This window comes from Eublepharis macularius, chromosome 5 (assembly GCF_028583425.1).
Source record: "Eublepharis macularius isolate TG4126 chromosome 5, MPM_Emac_v1.0, whole genome shotgun sequence".
In the NCBI taxonomy this organism is placed as follows: Eukaryota; Metazoa; Chordata; class Lepidosauria; order Squamata; family Eublepharidae; genus Eublepharis; species Eublepharis macularius.
The window spans coordinates 98,086,038-98,111,802 of record NC_072794.1 but is presented as its reverse complement, the minus strand read 5'-3'; the positions used below and the strand labels follow the sequence as shown (position 1 = coordinate 98,111,802).

Here is a 25,765-nt window from a genome sequence, read left to right as displayed (position 1 = left end):
ATCAAAGCTGCCAGACAACTGAAAAAATACTTCTTACACTCCTATATCAATCCCATTTTGATAAGACTCATGCTGAGCAGTGGGGAGATCAAGCAACAGCGTGTTGGACTACAACATGGCTGTAGCATTATTTGTTGAAATATGCATCAACAAAGGCAAATTTAATGTTTGCATACAATCTTTATTGAATATAAAAGTTGTCAAAGTGAAAAAATACATTATATACAAAACCCATTGTCCTTGGGAGGGAGTGTTCAATATTAAAGCTCTATCATACAGCACTTTGAACTGTATCAATTTGTGGTGGCCTCTCTTCTGGCTGTAAAAAGAAAAGTGTAGTTTAGCATATATATTATTATTTATTTGGACAGTTGATGCATGCAACAAGCTCTAATGGATTCAGAACCCTTAAGTAGTGCATTAACTGGCTGCTTAAACTAGTATGGCCATGTTTCAACAGAATTCACAAGTTAACCAAGATATACTTAAATGATTTACCTTAGTCTCTTGCTGCTTTCAAAGAAATTGTGCAGAATTAAGACTCCTGCATATTACTGAAACAATTGATTTACCTAATTCTAAACCAGTATGTGGCCCCATCTCTGGATACATAAATGTGCACATCTTTCTACAAGCCTAAAAAAAGCCCCAGGTATGCAGAAAAATCTGAAATCTTACAACTGGGAGGACACCCTCAAATTATAGAAGCAGCACCTGCACCTTTAAAAAACAAATGATCTCTCTTTCTAGACAACCACAACAGTATTGCCAGTCTTCAAGCCTTCGTCTGTCATAAAAGGCAGGGAGAGGGGAGAGAGTCCTTTCCAGAGCCTGTTTGAAGGAAGGCTCATCAGGAGCCAGGTCTGGACAACTTGCTATCATGCAACTCCCATAATTCATCCAGGTCCAGCTGCTTACTACTGTTCAACAGCAACCTCTGCACAAAAGCCAGTGTGTAATGGCTAGAGTTTCAGACTAGGATCTGGGAGACCCCTTATGGAAAAAGGTGGGGTATAAATTAAATAATTACAGCTGAACATGGGGGGGGGGGGGTAAAAGATTGCTTGAAGAGTGGGAGAGAAGCAAGGAAATGTGTGGGTATAGGGACTTTCAGAGATGCAACAGCAGAAATAGTGGTGGAGGGAAAAATGAGATTCCCCCCCCCCATGTCCTTGTGGGTCCCCTGCTTGTATTGTCAATTTTAAGGTATCATTAAACTGTGTGCTGCTACCTGTAAATATACAGAAACAGTTTAACAGCTAGACCTATTAACATCAGATTCAGAATCCAGCATGCATTCTAATATGACTGACCCCTCAGCTTGAGAAGCTGGGAAAGAATACGAGCAGGCAATTAAAAATAGGTAAGTAAAGTATGCCCAGGAAGGGGAAAGTTTATAACAACTCCTGACTCAACTGCCCACCTCCTCTTCCATTTTCTCTGCAACCTCATTTCCACTGGGAGCAGCATCACCACCACCATTGACAGCCGGTTCTGGTTTAGATTTCTTAGCTTCATTGTCTCCCTGTTGAGCCTCGTCCTCTGGTTTCCTCTGAAGACAAAATTGTTTAGTCTTCACAAAGTACAACTTCAAATGTTAAGTCTTAATAAAAAGTGTCATTGTGCATGGACAAATCTCTAGTAGCCTAGGGGGCAATGGACTGGATTCAGCAATCCATCAGCAGAGAACACTGATAGTCACAGACCTTGCCTGCATTCTCCTTCTCCAATAGTCTTTTCTGACCTTGGGAAAGTTTATTCCCAGGCTGTAGAACCCTTGTGAACATGAGAAACAAGGCAAAATTAACCTCTCCTCCCTCTGTAATCAGCATGGGTCTGCTGACTCAATAGGCAGAAAGGGAAATTTCATCCTCTTCCCACTTCACCCTCCTGACCCACACCCAATGTGGCTATTAGTCTAGTCTATGCAGGTCCTGTGATCCCAGTAATAAACTTTGCCAGGAGTCAGAAAAAGGAACTTAGGAAAGATCTACAATTTGTGTTTCAGACCAGAGTGGAGTTCACAAGATATGTGTTGCTTCTTTTTTACAGATATCCCATTTCAATACTGAATAAAAGACTTCCACCTTTTAAATTACCCGGCTTTGAAATAACAGGTTTATTGACTGTCAGGATGCAGTCAAACACTAGGCAAAGTCAGAATATGTAACAGATGAAACTACATGCCAAATGTAGTGATCTGACGGAATACTAGAGGATTTACTGTGTGCAAACAGTTCACAACTGTACACTGGCTTTGCTATTTTAACCGATTCTCCGTTTCCACTTGAATAAAGGGAATCATTAAGGGAACCCAATTCAGCCTGGTTGTTTGGCTGTAAAGTTCACTTTCTATGAACTCCATGCTACCTTTGCTTGCGGTGAAAGTTTAACAGCACAACCTTTCTGGTCCTTAACACAGCCAAGTTTGAGTGCCTGCAGGACCCACACAATTAAGCTCTGAAATTAAACCAGGCTGGGTCAGGTGGGTGCTGCACAGCACAAAAACCATCAAAAGCTACCAAGGAAACTGGATGGTTCCCAGACTGATTGGCTCCCAGTGGAAAGGATCTTTATGTAGTACTAAGTACAGCCTTTAACAGAGACATAAGTATTTCAAGTCAGTGTACTTTGTTAGTTCCAACTGACACGCACCTTTTTTCTAACAAGATGTGAGATGTCTGTAATACACTGTGATGCTCCATCAGCTGTTTGTCCAATTGGTATCTATTACAAAACAGAAATCAAAAAGTGCCTATTACATACTTCAACACATTTCTGTTAAACGTGCTCAATCCTGGGGTATTACCACTCACAGTTGAAGTCAAGCTGCTTTCAGTTCCCTGGGAAAAGCCTGAAGAAGATCCCCCAACCTGGAAGCAAAGAAACCCATTAGTCTGTACTAATAATGCCCCCTGGCCACATGCCCCAAACCCACACAGGGGCATGATAAAAGATAAAAAGTTTTTGCCTGAAATTTGTAACAGACCCTCCTCCACTTTTTTATTCTGAATACAGAGTGAGCCCCAAAACTAGAATGCAAAGTTTAAGGGTTTAATGAGCTTTAAATAACTAGGAAGCTAATATTCAGTGACAGTTTTTTTTCTACCTAGCTAAAAGTCATACACTGGGTATCCAAGTTGTCATTCTGAAATCAATACCAGTAATCATGCATTAAAACTGCCATTACAATATAGGTTTAACACTATAGGAATGCAAATCTCACAAATCTGTAATCAGGGATAAGAAATGCTTCATTATTTCTAATTGTAAAGCAAGCATCAACAGCACCTGCTCCTTCCCTGGAGACCAGTCTTTTTGCTCTGCCTTGGACATATTTGTATACCTTCCAGCCTGGTAACTCTCAAGATGAATTTGCCACTGTGCAATGTACCCAGTTTATAAAGTGGCATGTAAACTTGTTTTTAAGCATTTAACTCCGCATAATCATCTCACTACAAAAACAAGGCTATAACATACCAGAGTTGCTTTCAGAGCCAGCTCAGCCACTTTTGCACTCTTTTGAGATTCCTTGGAATCCTCTATTTTTTCTTTAATTTCAGGAAGCAATCCCTTTAATTCGTCAATTTCCTTCTCATCCTCATCTGATCCTTCTCCTTTTGCTTTTAGCCGTTCAGTCAACATCTCTAAAGGAAGAAACATTAGACGCCATTAGTACGGTTAACTGTGCTGTCAATCTCTGATCCTTGCACAGTCATATGGTAATATTAGTTAGATTAAGCAGATTTTCTAGGTTCAGCAATAGTTCACTTGCAAATGTTTTTTGCTATCTTTTTTTTTTTAAAAAAAAATTATCGGTGAGTACATAAAATATTACACAAATTCCCCATCTTACCTAAATTATATCAACCCCCACCCTTCCCCCCTCCTTATAGACTTCCAACAGCTTTCCAACCCTTAGCCATCTTATTATTTAAATTACTCTTAACTATAATTTTTCTAAGTCTTATATATATTATATCACTTATTCTAAGCATATTCAAATTCTTCTATATCTCCAATTTACTGATGTATCCAATCTACATCTCCCTGTTTAACCTATCTATTTTTAATACATTCTTCTTAATACTAATATTAGCTTAGATTAATAACTAAATTTCCCCATTAATGGTAAAATTACTTCTCTCTCCCCTTTATGAAATCACACATTAATAATTCTCAAACTGCCACAATCCTCCTTTCACATCCTTTCTTCTAGATATTGTTTCAATTTCCCTCAGTCTGCAATATATTCTCCTGGATCAAGATCTTTCAGTTTTCTTGTCATTTTGTCCATTTCTGCCATGTACAACAATTTGTAAATCCAATCTTCTATAGTTGGTATTTCTTGCACTTTCCATTTCTGCGCGTACAAAAGTCTTGCTGCTGTAATCATATAAAATAGCAATGTTCTATACTGCTTTGGAACATCTTCTATTCCCAAGTTCAGAAGCAGCAATTCTGGGTTCTTATTTATTTGGGTTTGCAAAACCTCATTAATTATTTCTATTATATCTCCCCAGTATTGCTTAGCTACCTCACAAGTCCACCACATATGATACAATGATCCTTCATGCTTTTTACATTTCCAGCATTTGTCTGACATACTTGCATTTCCAAGCGCAATCATCTTAGGCGTTAAATACCACCTATACATCATTTTATAAACATTCTCTTTAATATTGGTACAAGTTGAAGTCTTCAAAGTGTTTTTCCACAAATATTCCCATGATTCCATTGTTATTTCTTTGTGAAAGTTTATTGCCCATTTCACCATCTGAACTTTGACCGTCTCGTCTTCCGTATGCCATTTTAAGAGTATTTTGTATATTTTCGAAATGTCTTTTTTACCTTCTTGTAAGATCACTTCTTCTAGCTCCGAGTTTTTCAGTCTTATTCCTCCCCTTAAACAGTCCGAGTTGTAAAGATCCCTGATTTGCCTATATTGAAACCATCCATATTGAGGAGATAACTCTTCTTGTGTCTTTATTTTTAATATTCTATGTTCCATCGACGTTATATAGTGATGCAAAAACATAGAGTCCGCTTTAACTTTATCATGCCACAAGTAGGCATGCCATCCAAACAATTTTTTGTGTCCCTCCAAGGCCAGCAATTTATGGTCTTTTAGCGTTATCCAATCTTTTAACCAAGCCAGACAAATTGCTTCATAGTATAATCTTAAGTTTGGCAGTTGCAGTCCCCCTCTTTCTTTCGAATCTTGTAATACTTTCATTTTCACCCGGGGTTTCCTGCCTGCCCACACGAAGTCTGAAATTTTTCTTTGCCATTTGTCGAATTGTAAATGTTTTTTGCTATCTGACTTAGAACTCCTTCATTAAAGCAGTATCCCGAATACTGAAATTGCAAAACTACCGATGACGACTTACTGCAGGTTTGGTGTTTTTACAGAATTTGGAGATTGGAGCAAACAGTATACAATAGTTCAGTTCTTTACTAAAACTGTATGAGTACATAATCTAGTGTATGAGTACATACTCTAGAGTTTTTACTTACCCATTCTTTTATCAATTACTTCCATCGATTTACTGAACTGCAGAACTGCTTCATCGTACTGATTGTTGTAGTGATAGGCCAATCCAAGATGGTAGTGTGTCTCTGCAAGCAGACGGTCATGAGCCTCTAAATATTTCTGCTGAAGGGTCAAGCAGGAGTGGAACTCTTCTATGGCTTGGGTGTAGTTTTCTGCACAAGATACAAGAAAAATAAATGGAGTTCATCATATATATACCTTCAAGTTACACCTCTAGTTGATTCCTTGGTTGTAGACATACTCTGGAAAGCTTCCGTTGAATTATAGTCCATGCACTAATACAAATTTAAGCATCTAAATGCTTAAATTTAGATTTAAATTTTTATAACATGATGCTCATGATTTTGGTACCAAACTGAAGGGCAGTGTAAGATCTCTAGTTTCCATTAGCCTAACTAGCATACCCAACCACCATGTAGACACAAAGTGAAAGACATCATTAAGTCAAAGCTATCTTCCCTATTCCCTAAAGCAGATACCACATATGGAACATAAGGCACATCAAAGAGAAGTTTAATACATATCTCAGAATTACCAAAACCTAGATAAAATGTGCAGTTAAAGTAAAGTAAAGTGCAGTCCATAATAAGATTTTATACAATGCATGATAGTCATGCAGCAAAGTGCATTATGCAGTGACAATATGCAGGACATTTACATTAACTCCCTGTATGCATAAACAAATTTAAGGAAGTTACCAGATTCAATGCTAACTTCTCCTAGTTTTAGGTGAGCCTGGGCAGCATGAAGTTGAGCTTCTTTTGTGTCCTGTCTAGATCAAAGAGACAAGCAGAACTTATGTTAACTGTAACACCTTAACAACACTCTTAACATGCATTCAGCCCCAAGATATACCTTTTATATATTACTTTTGCCAGCTCCAGCATATCCCAGGCCAGCTCTAGGTTTCCAACTTCATCTTCTTCACTCTCCTGCAGCAAAGATATATCAAAGTCAGGCAAGAGGTAGAAGACAAACTTGCTTCCTATCTATTAGAAATTGTGCAACTGCTATCTGTTGCAGGAAGCAAACAGATTAAAACTTTAAAAAGCAAAGTTAGCCCCCGGCAAGACAGAAGGGCCAGCAACACACATATCCCCTTAAATTTTCCTCAAATTGAGAAGTCAGGGAAAGTCTTATGCAGTATTCTGTTTGCTACAAAAAGCTCATGAAAATTGTCCCCCCCTCTTTAAGAGAAAGAAAAGGCAGTTCTGTTGCATTGAGCTTGAACCAAATGAGTCTGAGAAGCAGTGCAATTCTCATACTGTCTTGTTACAAAACTCAGCTCAATGAACCCTGAACCATGAAGGAAAGATCTGGTGACTAGCATAACGTATGGTAATCAAGCCGAGACCAGAGTTGCAGGCTCTCAATGAACTCCTTGTATAAAATTGCCTGGCGCTAAACTATGTCACATCAATAAAGATGCTATACATCTTGTTTGACTCATTTCACCCAGTATCATAACAAAACCCATTCAAAAATTCATTTAACAGGTTTGTGACAACAGGCACTGAGTAATTCTTATTGCTCCTGAACACAATTTCCGGAATGGAGTGAATACAGAAAAAATCACTTTGATTCTCAGACACTTAAATATTTGATTCTTTACAGAAGCCAAATGGAGATTCTCCCACAAGCAGTTAATACAATAACTATTCAGTTAACTTCAACGTGTCTATTTAACAAGTGTGCAAAGTGCATACAGTGCAATAAATATATAGTGATCCAGTTATAACAATAAATAATTCATGCACAATAATCACAATTCAATAACTAGAAATGCAATAAAGTTCACTATAATTTGGTCTGAATGGCGATTTACTGCACTGAATGCACTTTGCACACTTGTTAAATAGATGCTTTGAAGTTAACTTAATAGTTATTGTATTAACTGCCTGTGGGAGAATCTCCATTTGGTCTTTACAGAAGAGCACACTCCTTTAAAACAGTTCTTGCATCTCCCCGTTCTCGCTTAATCAGTAGGCACCACTTCGAAAGAACACAATACACTTCATAGGATCAACTACTGGGATCACAACATCTGTGATAAGACCAGTTCCAAGAAAATACTTAAAGAGGAGGAAATAGTAAAGACTAGTTCAAGACTCTATTAATCTGACTTCAGATGTTCAATCACGCCAAATGTTAAATTAGGTATTTAAGTAGGGACTGACTATTATTTATTAGGAATGTGTACATTCCTAGGGCTATTTGACACAGCTTTTAATAGTCATGTTAAATGCCCTTGGACAGAGAAGCAATTTGGATACATGTTTTAACCTTGTTTCTCAAGGCCCAAGTTCTAAAGCTCCTTGCTTCAGTACTCTCCGCTGGTTTCTACCAAGCACCTATAATTGGCTGTTTTTCATTGAGAAAATTGATTTGAATTGATTCTGCAAGCAAAAGGGCACTCTGTCACCAGAGTGGTGTGTGATTTTTGCCGGTTCTCTCACTGCAGGTCCCTATATTGCACTCACTGTTCCTGGGCTCCCTTGAATCCCAGGGGCAACATACAGGGAATTGTGGGGTGCAACAGGAATGTTCTATTGCACAAACAGATTGGATCCTTTCCAGTGTGCCTTACTTCATGATGGAAAGTTTTGATCAGTTGCTGCAATAAGTATTCACACATACATCACCTTCTCTTCAACTGCAGAGTCATTTTCTTTATCTTCTTCTGCTCTGTCATTCTCTTTGTCCTCTTCTTCTGATTCCTCTGTTTCTATAAGAATGATTTCTCATTAATTTACATCAAGTTCCCTGCTATGTATTAATCCATGTACTTTCATCTTTCTAATTTACAGTTATTCTTCTCCCATTTAACAACGATTTCAATCTACTTAGTTTGGCTTGGTAGTTGTGTGATCTGCAAGAACAAAATCTGACAAAAGGATTTCAGTTCCATGTGTAGATTATTCTAGCACTTGTTATTACAAAAACTGTACACCAACCAAACCCTAAAGGCTTACCAGTTCAGCAATATGTCTTTATCTCAGCCCCTTTCTATACTTCAACACCCTCCCCTCTGCATCATTTTGGGAAGTGAGCTCACAGAATCATAGCACACAGTTGCAAACAGCCACCCTGCTGGTGTATGCCTGAGGATTTGTGAATTGGGTACTAATCCAACGCAAGCATTAGAAGTTTACTAGAACAGGTCCTCTTAAAATTCCCAAGCCAGCCAGTGAAGGAGGAGGAAGAGCAGGTGAGGCCAGAAGCTATCATATGTTATGTCCTTCTGCACTTTCCATTATCAACCACTAGGACTGTTGTGTTAGTCCTTCATTGACAGAAAGTGCATTGCAAGATTTTGTCATATGGAGAATTTCACCCACACCCTTCCATATATTTTGCTTTCTCCAGAGCTACCTCAGTTTGAGATGCCTTTGCTAGGTTTCTTCTACCCTGTAATGCTGAAACCATATTTACTGATATTTGCATGGGGTTCTTCTTCATGTCACTAAGTTTTTTAAAAAAAAATATGGTTTAAACTTCATTATGCTGCTAAAAGTTGTACCATTTATGTATTACATGACAGGGAGGAAGGATACATTTTCCTGAAAATCAGACACAAAATAGTGTTTCTTAGAAGTTTTTTGCTGCTTAAGAATCCTAGCTTAACAGGGCAACATTTATGTATCTAATCAAGCATCAGTGCAGCCTTCTAGAGAAGCTAACCAATATCAATTAACACTACCTCCAAGAAAACGGATGACGGACAGCTCATGAGTTATACTAGTCTGCTAAAACTGACCTTTATGGAACAGATTTGATAACATTGTCACTTATTAATTTTAATATAAGAAACCTATATCCTATCCTTTTGCAGAACTCTGTGCAGCTTACAGAAACTAATTTTTTGCATAGCAAGCAACAATTATATTGCATAGATGCTTAAGCAGTAACGTTTTAGTTACCTAAACAAGTAGTGCTGTAGTGAAAAGATGCTTGCTGAATGACAGCGATACAAGCAGCCAAGCTTGACAGTTAGGGGGTATTTCTGAAAGTGCTGAACTACAGCTATTCTTGATTTTTAAATGAGCAGTACACCCATCTTGGTAAGCAACTCTCCATTCTAGAACCAAGATCACAAGGGGCTCAATCTAGATGACATTGTTTCAGACACTGAAATAAACAGGACTAAAGCAAACTTGTCTTTGAACTTTATCTAAGTATATTACTAAATATTTAAAATTTGTCAGATATTATGTCATATCAGTAGCTTATTATGCTTACAGAAATCTTACAGTTCTAGAATTTCACTTGTGAATACAAGCTTAAAGGTTATAAGGTAGTTAACGGCAGTGCTGAGGCAAGAGAAGCAGGACAAAAATGTATGAAGCTTATGCTACTTGCACTTATTTCTAGTTGTGTGCATTTAGACCCATTACATTAGCACAGGGCATTATATAACTGAACACAAATTTAGATCTGTAGATTCTGTGATCCTGTCAGATCATATAAACTATGCTGTAAATGGTTAAAGATTTAAAACTTATATCAGAGCATGCAGTGAACATCCATTCAGTATTCTCTACCAGCCATCATTTTACATTGTATTAACTGTTCAAACTAGCTACAGCCCCAAAATAATCAAAATTTTGCTTAGCTCGTTAGTTACATGTTAGGTTTGGATCAATGAACTTTCTGCTTGTCCTTAAAGCTTCTAAAGCATCCCCTAGCTGGGCCCTTCCCCAGTTCTATAGCAGAAAGAAAATTCTGAATGGATTCATTTCACTAAAGGTTAGCTCTCTAAAGTAATCCGCCCACAATTATCTACTATCCCTGTTACCTTCGCCCTCTCCCATTTCGTCATCCTTTTCTTCCTCCTTTTCTACCTTAGGAGCTTCTGCTTTTTCTTCCATTTGTATTTCCTGCGATGGCTCCATGCCCCCTGCAGGAGTAATTTCACTTGCAGCTGAAGGCAGTGCTTTTCCTGAGGCAGAGGGCTCTTGCTTCTCTTTCAAGTCTATCACTGCTTGCTCTGTAGCAGTTTCCATTTTCTCAGCTTTCTCATCAACAGCTCTGACTGGCTGCTCTTTTTCTACTGCTGCATCTATCTGGCTTTCTGGTTTCTCACCAGCTGTCACCAATTCTTCTGTTATCACTTCTGAAGTTTTTAGCACTTCCTCCACTACTGTTGTCTTCTCTACTACTCTATCTGCCTGTTTTTCAAGAGCCTGGCCTACAAGCTTCGCTGTGTCGTCTTTGATCTTTTCCTCCAGAGCTTCTGCTTCAATTGGCTTTTCTTCCCCAACAACCTCTTCTGCAACCGCTGCCTTCCTTTCTACAGAAGGGTCTTCTCCTGCCTCTCCTGCTGTTACTGGGTGCCGTGCCCCAGCTGCTTGTTCTTCGGTAGCCACTGGCTTGTTTACAGAGGTGTCTTCCTCAGCCTCTTCTATTGAGTGTGGCTTCTCTTCCTCAGCTTCTTCTGGTGGCCGTGGCTTCTCTTCCTCAGCTTCTTCTGGTGGCTGTGGCTTCTCTTCCTCAGCTATACCCACCTGCTCTTCTGTAGCCACTAATGTCTCTTTCATAGCAGCACTATCTTCTTTTGCTCCCTCATTAACTATTTCACTGGCCCCTTGCTTTTCTCCCTCAGCTGCCTCCATCTGATTTTCTGGATTAATCTGCTCATCCTTTCTCTCTTTACAAGTTCTCTTTTCTACATCCATAGCTTCCTCATTTACTTTTTCTTCCTTAACTTCTTCCAGTTCTACATCTTTGCTTTTCAGTTGCATCTCAGCATCAGTCAATACCAGAGGCTCTTCAGCAGTTTTTCTGGATTCATCTTTTTCCCCCATGGCATTATATACCTGCTCTCTTAATTCCTCCCTTGCTTCTTCTACATGATTAAGGAAGATGAAGCAGAAACAAACCTTCGAATTTAGTGATAAGCATTTATGATCTTAACACCCCACCCTTAAACCCACTGAAATCTTTGCACCAACTTAGCGTACCCAAATTCAGTCCTTTTGGATATCTATTCTGGGAACATATGCATCTCCTTAGCACTAAGGGCTTACAAGAAGGTGAGCATAAGCAATGACATGTATGCTAGCAAGAGTTGCAGCCAAGCAAGGTATGCCAAGCTCTGATCAAATGAGACACACTGCAGAAAGAACTACTGCAATTCAGGGGTGGGAGGAAAAGAAGTATGGGGACAATTAATTTAAGGGAATTTTGCATATGGTTACAATGCAATCCTGCACAGCATCAGAATTTAGACAGCTAAATCAGATGCTACTGCATTATGAAATATAGGTCAAAGCTAGGTCACAAACTGATTTGAGTGTTTTGACAGAAAGATGTCATACAAATGCATTACATAAACAAAACTGCACTATACGCTTGTGCTGCAAGCAACTGTTGCACAATTCCAGTTTAAGAATAAAATTTTTCTCAGCAATCAGATCCTATTAGTTCAAGGTTTTAAGAAAAGGATAACCAATCATTTTTTTAAAAAATTGTGAGGCACAAATCAATGCCATCATCAAAAACCTAAGCTTAAGGTAAAGATTAATTGACCATATCTGCATTAAAGTATAATTCAACAAAGTTATAGATGCATGGAATTTTGTCAAGTGAATGCTGGTCCAAGTTATTTACAAGATAGTTTGGTTCAATTTTATGATTTAGGATTTTTGGGTTCTGAGTAGGGCTGCCAAGCCCCCAGTGAAAGGCAGAGAATCCCCTACCCGCAGTTCCTAAATAGCTGTTGACCTGACAGTGTGATGTCACTTCCAGGAAAAATCTAGAAGTGATTACAGTCCTTTCTAGTAGACGTGGGCACGAATCGAAATACAAATCAAATTTCATAATGAATTGGGCCGATTCGTATTTCGTGAAATGCATTTTGTGGGGCCGCAGTTTTCACAAAATTCACGACTTTTGGGGCCGATCCATTGGATTCGTGATGCCAGACAGGCTGGCGTCGATCCATTGATTCCCTAGGCAACATAGGCCCGGAATGTCTGCAGACCTTTCGTTGCCATTGGAAACCCCAATCTTAGCCCACATAACCTTGATAGGCAACTCTCCCTGCCAACTGGAGAGCTTCCATTCTGCCCTATACAGCAAGGAGCAGGGGGGTTAATCCCCTAGGCAACTGAGGAGCTGGGCCTTCTGTAGCCATGGGAACACCAATCTCATCCCTCCAAACCCTGTTAGGCAGGTCTGTCTGCCAACCAGAGACCTCCTGTTCTGCTCTATGTGAGCATTTCTTATATAAGGTACAGCTCTCTGCCTTGTGCTTTTCAGTTCCAGTAGACAGAAGGAGAGGACCGACCTGTTGCTGGGATTTGGAACGAGAGAGTGGAATAGGGAGCTTTTGGCTGGATTTGCTGCTGCTTTAGAAGAGACTGAAAAAGCCTCTCTCTTATTTTCAGGTCTTCGCCTTGCTGGGAAGGTCATTGGGAGAGGGTGCCTTCTTTCCTCTACCCCACCCAACGCCAGTATCAAGGCATTGCCCGGCTCTGGGGCCTAGGTTGACTGAAGCCTACCTTTCTTTCTTTAATTTTCTTTGCTTATATTCTTATTTAGAGCATTTGCTCTTGCTGGCTTGTTGGGCAAGGGTGGGTGGAGGAAAGCCTGCTGAAGTCTCCCTGCAAGTTTGGCATCTCTGGGTATGAAGGTGGCCACTGAAGTGCCCTAGGTTCTGACGAATCATGAAACTAACAAATCGTTTCGTGAAACAGGACAATTTTGTGAAAGTTCGTGATTCATGGAATGTGACAAAACACGAAACACTTGTTTCATTTTTTTCTCATTCCGTGCCCATCTCTACTCTCTAGGAATCACTGGAAGCTATAGATTTAGATTCAGGTGATTTGTAGAGGGAACTGATGCCATTTCCAGCTGTTTCCCAGGAAGCGCTGGCTTGCCATTGGGCCAATTGCGCCTCCAATGCCCAGCAGCCATAGTTTTGATTCTCCTTGGGCAATAACATTCCAGTATTCGCTTGGCACATACGTAACTTTGCATCTAGATAGTCTGTATTAACAGAGCTCTACATACCATCTATATTATCAGCACTTTCTACCATTGAATCTTCTGCTTTTTCTGCTTTTTCTTCCTCCTCCTCCACCTGCACGCCTTCCAAGGCATTTCCTAGCACACCATTTTCCATTCTAGAATAGATACAACAGTATTCATAATATTTACGCCATCACAATTTTCCTTTGGCTCTAGGAGCTAAACTAATTTTTCCATCTTTCAGGGTTGTTAAGACAGTATAATAAAATCATTGATAAAAATACTAGGTGCGACAATGAAACTGCTTAGATGCTTTTAATTGTTTAAATTCAACTACCATGATGCAGCTCTGGAACAGCAAAAAAATTAAACCAAATTAACTCAAAAAGTCATTGGAACATACCTGAACTGAATTTTCAAATAATTTTTAACTAGCAGCCAGCTTCTTCACTAGAGGTTTTGACTATGTCAATATACACAACATATAGTGGTCTAAGACTGAAGAGCTCCAAAAGGCACTCTTAAACAAGTTTACCAGAAAAAGTGAAGCTCATTAGGATTTTTGTCCCAATGACAATACACCAACAGGATCCAGGTTGGCTACCTGGAAGTGTACTGAAAATGAAATAGTATAACTGCATTTAGAACAGTATACAATTCTGGTTGCCCCTTTTGAAGATCAGTGGCTGTATATTTCAGTAGCTATCAATGGTGAAAGTATAAGGCTGTAACTATCTTGCCTTACTTTAATTTTGAGGTAGACAACCAAATAAGACAGAACACTAACTGGAATGTTCTGATTCAGCAAGGACATTGTGTTCTAAATCCCATCCAACACTTGAGGCTCTTGCCATTCTCATGATTTAGTAACATACCTATGCTACTAAGCTTACTATAATAATACTAGCAATCTATGGTACTTAGCTATTACCTATTGTGAAAAATTTCACCCTTTAGACAGAGCTAGTTATGATATGGAGAACGGAAACAGCATAACCCACAATCTTACCTTGCCAACTCCAGAAGAGATTTCCCATAGAAAAAGAAAGCTTCTGCACACTCATTTGCTGTTTCACCATACCTCTTACCCCTAAAGAGAAGCCATTACAAATTAGCATCACGTCTCTTTCTAGGAAAACTACAGCTGTCTTAAGGACAACATTCATTGACAATTTTAAAGAATCATTAACTTCTGAGGGATTTCTTTAATTTAGCCTGAAATTTAACACAGCGTGGATTAACAAATTCTTCCACAGACATACTGAAAATTATTCTCCCTTTACTGACATTAATTCTCCAAGACTGATTACAGGCAACACAATCAATAATACAAAGCAAGGCTAAAGTTTATTTGTATCAATAAATAATAAGCATGCCATGGTATTCTAATGTGAAAAATATATCCAGAACATAGTAATGTTTACCCAAGTGAACTTATGAAAAAAACCACATAAGCAATAACCAAAACTGTTAGGTATAAAAATCGAGTCTTAATAGAAGGAAGCCATATTCCATTACTTACAACATACTGGCTGCTTCCTGGAATGCATTAACAGCACCTGGAATATCACCCATTACCAGGTTTTTCTGTCCCAAGCCCAACAACTTCTTGGCTTCTCCATCAACATCCGTGCTAGAAAGATGAAAACAGGTTGATTGGTTGCAATAGAGATTTCTAACTTGAAGGGGCGTTTCTTCTACTAAATTGGCTGTTAGTAACAAGTTAGCAGCATCAAAAATGATCAAGATTTATTCCAGTTCATTACTACTGATAACAGCAAGTTAAATGGACCACAGTCAAATGTTTTTAAGAACTCAAATAGTTACACTATCGTTTTTCATATAGACAGATCAAAATGGGTAGCTGTGTTAGTCTGTCTGTAGCAGTAGAAAACAGCAAGAGTCCAGTAGCATCTATAAGACTAATAACATTTGTGGCAGGATATGAGCTTTTGCGAGTCACAGAAGTGAGCTGTGGCTCACAAAACCTCATACCCTACCACAAATTTTGTTAGTCTTATAGATGCTACTGGACTCTTGCTCTTTTCATACACACATACACTCTATCATTTGTATATTCTCACCAACAAGCTTCCTCAGGAGCTGGTGGGCTCTCCTGAGGTTTTTAAGCAGAGGCTGGCTGGTCATCTGTCAACAATGCTGATTCCATGACTCAGCATGAATTTACATAGTTTGAGAGAGGGTAGGAACAATCAGATCTTGTAGCCTTTTTTTATGTGCTCAGGGTAACAGCGGAAGGAATTTTCCTCAAGAACAGGTGGGATCCTAGAAGTTTCTTGCCTTCCTCTGGATACTGAGCAGAGGTCACTGGGGGAGAACTAACTGTGAATTTCCCGCACTGTGCAGGGGTGGACTAGATGACCCTAGAGTTCCCTTCTAGCTCTGTGATTCTATGATCTGGTATCTTACCTCTCAGTTTTGTCCACAGAAGTAGAAGGAGCAGCAGATTCTTCTGCCATCCTGAAACTGAAAGTTTCCGTTAGAACAGAGCTACAGTGTTTCTAACTTTATCAGAAAGCATTAGTAACGTTTTAAAAAGTGCTTAGCAATTTTAGACATGTAGTCTACCATGGCATCAATATTTTTCCTATAGGCCTGCTAGAGCAGTTAGCCATCCCACAATTTGCTTATGTACCCATCCAGAACTGCCAATACAATAATTAGTGCATAGCTAGCATTACACCAACTGCACAACAGCTTCAGAGGTTAAAAAAGAATTTAAAACTAGTTTGCTGTAGTTACCAAAATGAATTGTTTCAAGAATGCAGAGTGCCAGAAGACACATAAGTTTAATGCAATACAATGCACATGCTGTGGCTTAACATCTGCCACATCTATCTATAAAGACAAGTATGTAAGTTACAAAGTTGGAAAACCTCTCAGCCACAATATAGTTTCACTGGACATACTTCCCAACATCAGTCCTCCAAGTACTACTGCAGTTCTCTTAAAGAAAATCCTGAAACTGCTGAATACTTTAATATGACAAAGCCATACTAGCCTTACACTGATTAAAGACCAGTATAGTTAAACAGACACTCAGAAGCTTCCAGCAGTCAAACTCATTTGTCCTGCTGGCAAAACAGTATTCCTGAAAAGCTACAGCACGTTGCCAGAACTGCATGTGCGCTGCTAAACAATATGCATCTATTTTAAGATAGGAAGAACCTGCTTGACTGGGAACTTTTACTTAAAGGCCAAATTCCAAAGATAATCAGATGTACAACATTGTTTGTTTCATAATTCATAACCCTAACAAACAAATTTCTCCTTTAAAAACGAAAAGTAATATTAATGACCCCTGAAAGCTCCAGATTGAGCGCTTTAACGAAAAGAATTATTGAGGCTTAAGAGTTACAGCCTTTCCAGGGTTTATGAAGTCGGGGAGGGGGGCGGGCAGGAGGAGAGAAAGAGGAAAACGGATCTAAGATAGCCTGAGGACAAGCTCACAACAAAGCACGTCAAGCTCTGATTTCTTGACCTGTCAGGTTCCTATCCCCAGTAGCAGACCAAGTCTGGCAAAAAGTCTAAGCAGCCAATTCATCACAAATGATATAGCGGAATAGGAAGCTTCCAACGTACAAAACAAATCTACTGGAACCAGCTACTTCATAGTACAGAAGCTTAATTCAGTAAGTCACACCGCGAACAGACTTGTTGAATTATGAACAGTTTTTTAAAAAGTAGGACACTGTTTAATATAAGCCACTAACCTGTCCAGTAGCAAGAGCGGTAGGGGGCGGCGCTAACTAAGGGAAACGTTTACCTAAACGGACAATAGGCTCCTTTTCCCGCCTCCTCGCCCCCCCCTCCCCTCGACGTTTTGGCGCCAAATCTCAACGGCCACATCTGACAGGCTCAGAGTCTGTCACGTGATGAAGCCGGCCCCCTTCTATCTCGGCGCCCTCCCCTTTCTCTTCTAGCGCGCGTCGGAGAGCTGGGCACTAAAAATGGCGGCCCACAAACTCAAGTCAGGTCACGTGGCGTCTAGGCTCAGAAAAGGCGCCCCCTCCCCCACACGGTGAGAAGACTGCACGTACTAAACTGTGAGGAGAGGAGGGGGCGGCTAGGAGAGACATAGGGTCTCGGTAAAAATGAACAGGGTGATACGTGAATAGAACACATTAAGTATGAAACACTGTCGGCCGCTTCATGAGAACATACCTGTGCCACCCCTGCACCGCTGTGAACAAGCACCCGACTCTTTCCTACCCAGTTCCCAAAGAGAAACTCTTAGCCCAGCCCCTCTCGTACCTTTGGCTTCCGCCTGCACCCGAAGATTCACTTCAAGACCCCCAGAGATGGATAACAAACAGCAGACAAACGCAGCCCACCGCCCCTCCAGATGCTTATATAGCCCCCTGAGGACACGCCCCAGCGGCGCGAGGCACACGCTTCTGGAAAAAGAAACTGCAATTCCCAACATGCCGTCCGATCACCAAGCAAACCTTTTTGCGACTCAAAGTGCTTCAAAGCATTATGGGTATTGTGGTCTTCCAAGGAATGCCATAGAAACCCTTCATATGCCACAACGCGACCGGAAATGTAGCTTTTCTTTGCAGCGTGATTGGCGTTTAGGGAAACGTAGTCCAGGGAGCTGGAGCAGCGTCGACCTACTCTCTTTTTATGGCATGCTGGAAAATGTAGTATGAAGAACGGTTTGGGCGTAATGGAAAGCGGTCAAAACAAATCACATCAATCTACGGACGCGGGTAGTGCTGTGGGAGTTCGTGTTAGGCTGTGTAGTTCTGTGGTAGACTGCGCAAAAGAATCAAGGATTCCTGTGATCCGTATTTTTTACCTTCTCGTTACCTCTATGACTTCCCGATCTGCCGTACCATGAGATCCTACTCCTGTAACTTGCCGCACTATATTTTCACTATAAAATCTGTATTTCAGCTGCTGATTGCATTTTCATTAATTTTAGCTTGCCGCACTATATTTTCACTATAAAATCTGTATTTCAGCTGCTGATTGCATTTTCATTAATTTTATTGCAAGTTGCCTCGTGAATGAATTTTGGTTAAGAGTGCAGTGCACTCTTAACCAAAATTCTATTAACAAAATAGATTTCTATTATATATATTAACAAAATAGATTTTTTAATGTCTGTACATCTGATTCTAGGGTTCCACCACGCTCAAGCACCGAAGAGAAACAGACCACAAATGCAAATGGGGGCTGGCTTCCAACGAATTTAGTGCATTAACACTGACAGAATCTGCCTAACTCTCCTAGCAGCAATTTCTGGTCAAGTTCGGGATGTGGTGTGTCTGATTACACAGCAACATAGCACCCTGGCAGGAGCGCTGTCCACTCATCCTGCTAGTTATAATCACTGCCACTATAAGTCAGTTTGGTGTAGTGGTTAAGAGCACAGGACTCTAATCTGGAGAACTGGGTTTGATTCCCTACTCCTCCACTTGAAGCCAGCTGGGTGACCTTGGGTCAGTCAAGGCTTCTAGGAGCTCTCTCAGCCTCACCCACCTCACACAGTGTTTTGATGGCAGACTGAAACAGCAAGAGCAACTTCATTTTCTCTGGAGCAGCCTGATCTTTGTAAGAAAATCCCACCTTGCTCAATGATTCTTGCAAAATGTAGCCTGATGCTATACAAAGTTTAATAACCTATAACCATTGTGTCAAAGAGCTTAGCACAGTTAACTATACATAAGACCAAGCAATAAATTTGCATAGGATTATGGCCTTGGGGAAGCAAGCACAACACTGAAAAGAGAACAACTTACAAACAGCCCTCCAGAACTGTTTTAGAAAACCCTAGTTCATGGATCCCCAGCCCTTTAGGGCATGATGCACCTTTGAAATTTTGAAAGAGGGTAGTGAGCACCACCAAAATGGCTGCCTCAGGAGGTGGAACAAAACAGAATATCTCACACCTCCTGAGAAGAAATCCTGAAGAGGGAAATTAATCACTAAGGAAAGACCAAATGCTTACAAATCTTGACCCACCCTCTCTTTTGAAAGAGCACAGCCAAGCCCCACCCACATTCTGAAAATCTCAGCAGGTGCCAAAGGGAGTACGGGTGGTGCCATGGTGACCATGGGCACCACAGTGGGTAACCCTGCTCGAGTTCCTCATGTGTTTGTTTCAAATAATGACTATGGGGTAAAATATGCTACTCTGTGGAGCACACAAATTCTCTACTTCCTTCTCAATATGTTCTTTGGAAAATATACAGGGAATAAACTCACAACCCTGAACTGCATGAAGGCAATGTCTATTGGATATTCCTGCCAATCACAGCCATGTTCCCACTCAGTTTTAATATAGGGCAGAATGAGGGCTAATCAGTAAAATCTGTAGTTTGACCTGTAGCTTGAAGTTATGGCAGAACTTCCAGATTGGTTGTGAGGCTGCGATGAACCAAATATTGAGCTTTATGCCAGCTTTGTCCTGTGTTTTACGGTACACATTTTTGTCAAGCTTAGCATTTTCTTCCACCCTCTTTGTAATCTTCTTTGGTTCTAGTATAAAGAAGTGGAATGGGAAAATGTCTCTTTTGAACTGCTTATAACTTACAGATGGCTCTTGTGCCACAGACTTAGCACCCTGCTATAAGCCAGGTTGGCTTATGAAATGTGTGAGGCTGGCACACTGCAGAGTTAACAGGTGATGGTGGTGACATTTTAAGTCTCAGGTTCCTTGAATAATTCTCCTTACTGTACGGCAAATCATTAGGTTACAGTTTGGATGGATGTTAATAAAAAAGATGAACAATGGCTGTGGAGAAGCAGAAAGAGTGGAAATGCAAAGCACTATATAGCTACTTATGTGAGTTTTTTATATTTAAGTCCTTCTACTATGTCAAAATAATGTGGCCTTGAGCACATTGCCAAGTTTCTATATGAACTCTCACATGAATAGAAGCAGCATCCTGAGAAGCTTCTAAAATAGCACAATATGCAGAGGATGAGTCATTTTGCAGCATGTTAAGATGACCAGCAAGACACTGATGGTGACTGTCCACCATGCTATTCCAATTTAGCCTTTGGGATAGTGTTGCCAACTGTCTAGAGGAAAAGTGCTGTATCACTTTAATAGCAGTTTAATGTGGTTTTATTTACCTCAATGCCATTTTCAAATATTAATTCTTTATTAAAGAGACATTTTTTCTCCATGTTGTTGTCAACCCAGATCTTAATTAGTCATGAAATTCATTGAGTAACCTCAAGCTAGTCATTCTCTTTCAGCCTAACCTATCTCAGAGTTCTTAAAATGAGATGAAGGGAAGAACCATGTATCCTGCTCTTCCTTGGAGGAAGAATAGAATAAATATATGATTGTTAGAGCTTATGTTTACGAGGAACTTTTGGACTTTCAGGTTTTGAAAGAAGACTTTGATCAATTTATCAGGGAATGAAGTCATTGGCAATATGGTCTAGTGTGCTGATAGGTATAGCTCTATACCCATGTGTACATAACACTTTAACACACTAAATTCAAGCAAATAGAAAAGATAGGAAGTACCATTTTCTTCACTTAAGGCTCATTCCTCCCAGTTAACAGGGTAGGTTAACAGCAGAGGCTAATATGTCACTTGCTCAATGACCACGAGGTAAGGAGATTTAATAGAGTTCTGAAAGATGTTGATATCTTTAGACTTTCCATAGGGACATAGTTCTTCCTCAACAGCAAATGTTAAAGACTTCATTACCCTAATCAATAGTTCTCCATCAGCTGGTGGCAGGGCTGTGCACACTAGCATATTCTGTGTTTGTTTGGGGTTTTTCACTGTTTGTAACTTAGCTAAATGGCCATTTGTTTGGAAAGACATCTTTGTTTGTAATTTTGACAGCTATCCAGAAATCAGAACAAGATGCCAGACAAAACAGTTTGGACACTTTCCAAGGTATTCTGCAGTTGGGAAAAAAGAATGAACCAGGCTTTGGTGGGCCTTGACTAAGCTAGCAACAGAGAAAGGAGACTCCCATATGAATATAACAGCAATGACAATGTATTTGGACTTGTGTCTCAAGAATTGTTAAAATTAGCAATTGATCTCCCAGTTGCTCAGGACTGTTATATTCCCAAGCTGTTATTTTTCCATTCTAACTTCTATCTTGCTGAATTACTGTAACCAGTAGAAACACAGGCCCTTACCCAATAGGCCACAATTCACACACCCGTGTGATCTAGATTAATATTGGAATGCAACAGTTGAACATCCATTCTATGAAACACTCTCAGAGTGAGTGCTAGCTCCAGCCCCGTGAAAGAGGGATAGGAGAAGCATGGACTAAAGAAACAATTTATGATGGTATTGAAAGATGACTTGTATTTATAACTAGGTTTTAGCATTGCCCTAGCAAAAAGTCAGAGCAAGGCTAGAGAAGTATGATAAACTGTTTCAGAGAGCATCTTTACAAAAAGAACAAATTAACTTAAAAGAAAATAGCTAGTGCAATAATAAAAGCTGAATGGGTTTACATGATCCCGCTGAGGGAGGACAGAAGTAGGAAGTGCTTATCTTGCCATGATGATGTGTCAGTATGCTTCCACATGGTGGCAGCCTCCACCACCACACAGCTCTATACAGAGTTACTCCAGTTCAAGTCCATCTATTTCAATGCACTTGGACTGGGGAAATTCTGTAAAGCATTTGTCATATGTACATTGCAATGAGAGTACGGAGAGGTCACCTTATGATAGTAAATGTTGTAGTGAAATAAGAATATTTTGAAGATGTACTATAATTTTCCCACATGTAGTTTTGCCCCACTCATCAGACCTTACTGGATTTAGTAACTGCACCCTATCATTGTACTCTCTTGCCACTGGACAAATGATCTTAAGGGTGCCTTGTCAGAGGAAACTATTTCCATTCCTATTCAGTTATAGTACGTAATTAACATATGACATTTCATTGATGTGCAAGCAATCTCAGGTCTTTTCCCTACAGCTTTATAACTTCTTGGGAATCGATGAAGGGAGTTCTGACTTTTGAATGCTCATACCCTGGAAATTGAGTTGGTCTTTCGATGCTACTGGAACCGAATCTTGCTGTTCTACTACAGAACAACATGGCTACCCACCTAAAACTATCTTCTTGGAGTCTGATTATCTGGATGTGGAAGTGAAAGCCATTATGTAGTTTGGGAACCTCAAAAATTTAGAGTACTCCAGGAGGGGGAATAACAGAGTACATATTTGAGAAACTTACTCTAGGAGAAAGCAAGTTATCAAAGTCTCAGAAACCTTCAGAAATGTAATTATTCAGCAGGAAAGCATGTGAATCTTGTGCTGAGTCTGTCACTGCATTGAAGTAACACTTCAAATAACCTCTTTCCTGGTGAGAAAGGGTTTAAACTAAACAGAAACAAACTGTAAGTGACTTTCCAGTTACTAAAGATAAAAGTTGACAAGATAGTGAAGTCTTCAATTAGTTAAGCTGATTTCCAGGCTGTTTATGGATCTCCTGAAAACTTCTTTCTGCTTATAAATGCGTCAAAAATAGGGAGTTCGTATTGTGGTATAGATTTAGAAGGCTATTGCTATGCTAGCTAAAGACTTGGACTAGTTTGTCTTTGTACTCTAACAGGCATATCTGCTGCCTACTTCTTTCTTGAGGGGTCGTTGTTTTTTGTTTTGCTGAGTGAATGTGGTAAGGCTCTAAGTAGCATTTCAAATCATCCCAACGAATTCTTATACTCAAAGCCTCATCACTGTACTGACTGGGCCTAGAACAGAAAAGCCCCTCAGAGAAAATGACAGATTTCAAAAACAAAAGCCTAGTGGCAGCTTAAAAACATTTATTTCATTTAAACATTTCAATATGAGCTTTCATGGACCGCAGCTCACTTGATCAGACAGATACATGACTGAAAATCCTACTTGGGAATTTTTATGGGGTAGGCTGTGGGTGTCAGGTTCTGAAAAGCGAGGTGGAAAAGGAAGGGGGGGATGTGCCCAAACAAAAACTGTCTCAATCCGAGCAGGGGGGGATGGCTGTGGAATGATCGCTTTTATGTCCCGGCTAGCATGAGAAAAGAAGTGCTACAACGTTGTCATGATGCTCCGACTGCTGGCCTCTATGGTTACTTAAAGACGCTTCATTTAATACAAAGAAAATTTTGGTGGCCAGGTCTGAGGAAAGACGTTTCGCAATATGTGGCTTCCTGTCCAATCTGTGAAAGTGCCAAAACTAGAAAAGGGAAGCCTCCAGGACTACTACAGCCTCTTGAAACCCCAAACAGACCTTGGGAAGTTATTTCAATGGACTTTATTACAGACCTTCCTCCCTCCAAGGGCCATACTTGAATACTAGTAGTAGTGGATTTATTTTCAAAGCAAGCTCATTTCATCAGATGGAAGGAATTGGAACCCGGCCATAACGAATGGGTGGAAGCCATCCATATTCGTGCCCCCAGATTACTGAAGGCTTTCCACACTCAATATCCTCATAAGCCTGGGGGAGGGGCATCTTAGACAGGGCAGTACGTCAGGTTCTGATTGTGTTTAAGCCAAAGAGACTCCATTTTAACTTTGTCAGTGTGTCAAGTGTGCTTCTTGCAGGTGGGGAGATTGCTGCTGGGAGCCTGGAAGAGGGAGAGAGACTGTTATCGTCTGCATACCTTCGCCTTCCTGTCGCCCTTGAGAAACTTTCCTTTTCTCACCCTCAGGCCGTCTGTTTTGAGAACTAAGGGGGAGGATGGGGCCTGAGGGAAAATGCATACTCTGTACCTATTCCTTTGCTTGGCATTCATAACAATTCTACAGTTCAGCTAAGATCAATGTATCTTGGAATGTGTACTCCATTTGTTGACAATCTTCAGTAAAGCCTTTTGAAATCAATGGACTTTTGTCTTATTGCAAGAGGTGGGCTAAGTTGCAACTTTTGGCAAGCCACAGTCTGACAGTGGGGAGAGTCAAGGCTATCTCATTCACCAGATAATATGCAAGTAGTAGTACATTACATAATCTATACACACTGGTAAACATAGGGTATTATTTCTGACTCTACCCAACATATAATGGCTTTTGACAATGAAGCAGAAGTATCCTTTTATAGAAACATGCCAGAAAGTCCAGACAACGGCAATTTTTTGCTAATAATACATGTTAAAATATACAACTATGTTTGTACTTTATAAGTCAAGAAGAGTAATTCAGGATGCCAGGCGATACTTCCATCAAAATTTTGTAGTGTGTATTGTCCTGCACTCCTGGAATAGAGTTCGGAAAAAGGAGGGGGATTGTTTTTTCTTTTAGCAACACTGATATCCCTTCCGCTTCAGAGCAGTGAGGCAATTAAGTTTACAGGTATGTAGCTAAGGGTGTTATGGGGAAGGTTGTTGTGATAAATAGAGACAGGAAAGAAGGTATTTTAGATTATCCTGAAGTTCATATAAAGCTGGTGGAATTGGTTGAGTGTCAGGAAGTAGAATGATTACCAGTACAGTATTTTCATCCAGTACTAAAAGCAGAAATAATACTAAGCATATTCTTCTGCTTCAAGTAATCTGATACAAGTTGGCATTTATCATTGGAACATATTCAGGATCAAGCTAATTAATATTGTTGTCATACCCCAAGCATCATTTTGCTAATTTTGGCTTAAAAAGAGGAGATGCAAACTTGTGCTATTTTACCTTCTAGAACCTTTACCTACTTCATGACATTTTCCTTCCACCGGTATTATTTCCATGGCAATCTTGGCACAAGTTTTAAAACAAAGAAATGGTACATACAGTTATTTAAAATTTAAAGAATGTTTAACATTATAGAATTTTAAATGTATGTATTATTTTCCTACATCTTTAATAAATCTGTGCCATTTAATAAAAGTTTTAAAAAACTACAGAAAAAAGGATTTGATCAGGATTTTTTTAATCTAATAAAAATAGGGGCACTAGAAACATTGTGCAGAGTTTCATCTTCCGTCTTACAAATTGCAGGAATTAAAAGGGCTCATTGAAAGGATAGAGGGGGTGTCCAGCATCCCTTGCTACCAGTTTGCCATCCACCTGTGAAAGAGATAGGAGACAGTCAAAAGGAAGTACCATCATGGCTGAAGTTATAAAAGCAACTAGATTTCTCTGTCATTTGTATACAAGCAGTGTCAAAATTGTTCTTTTTTTAATCTAAACTAAACGTCAATTGCTACTGTACCTTGTTTGTTACAGTAGCGAGACAATTGCTATTGAAGCAGCATATCTTTCCATTTTTATTTTATTTTAAAGAGCACTGACAAATGG

The 25,765-nt window shown here is 39.8% G+C and overlaps 2 protein-coding genes across 2 annotated transcripts in view; both read right to left on the bottom strand.

Moving 5' to 3' along the window:
* Positions 1-160: 160 nt before the first annotated feature.
* Positions 161-17,285, bottom strand: NASP (nuclear autoantigenic sperm protein). Its single transcript, XM_054981286.1, has 15 exons — positions 17,263-17,285; positions 15,959-16,015; positions 15,051-15,161; positions 14,538-14,618; positions 13,571-13,683; positions 10,350-11,399; positions 8,197-8,279; positions 6,410-6,486; positions 6,253-6,326; positions 5,518-5,706; positions 3,481-3,647; positions 2,817-2,873; positions 2,656-2,727; positions 1,424-1,552; positions 161-319 (listed from the first exon to the last, which is right to left on the bottom strand). The coding sequence occupies exons 2-15, from the start codon at positions 16,006-16,008 to the stop codon at positions 272-274; spliced, it is 2,301 nt and encodes a 766-aa protein (XP_054837261.1). The 5' UTR covers positions 16,009-16,015; positions 17,263-17,285; the 3' UTR covers positions 161-271.
* A 6,015-nt stretch (positions 17,286-23,300) lies between these two features.
* The window catches only part of AKR1A1 (aldo-keto reductase family 1 member A1), a 40,869-nt gene continuing 38,404 nt past the window's right edge, over positions 23,301-25,765 (bottom strand). Inside the window, exon 9 of the mRNA XM_054979814.1 lies at positions 23,301-25,534. Within this exon, the coding sequence (XP_054835789.1) occupies positions 25,469-25,534 (66 nt within the window). The 3' untranslated portion in view covers positions 23,301-25,468. The remainder of the gene's footprint in view (positions 25,535-25,765) is intronic.

Coding starts and splice junctions, on each gene's coding strand:
- NASP (XM_054981286.1), bottom strand. CDS start 16,008: ATGGCAGAAGAATCTGCTGCTCCTTCTACTTCTGTGGACAAAACTGAG. Junction 5,707..6,252: donor AGAAGTTAGCATTGAATCTG/GTAACTTCCTTA, acceptor TATCTTGTGCAG/AAAACTACACCCAAGCCATA. Junction 320..1,423: donor CAGAGAAAATGGAAGAGGAG/GTGGGCAGTTGA, acceptor TTCTTTTTACAG/CCAGAAGAGAGGCCACCACA.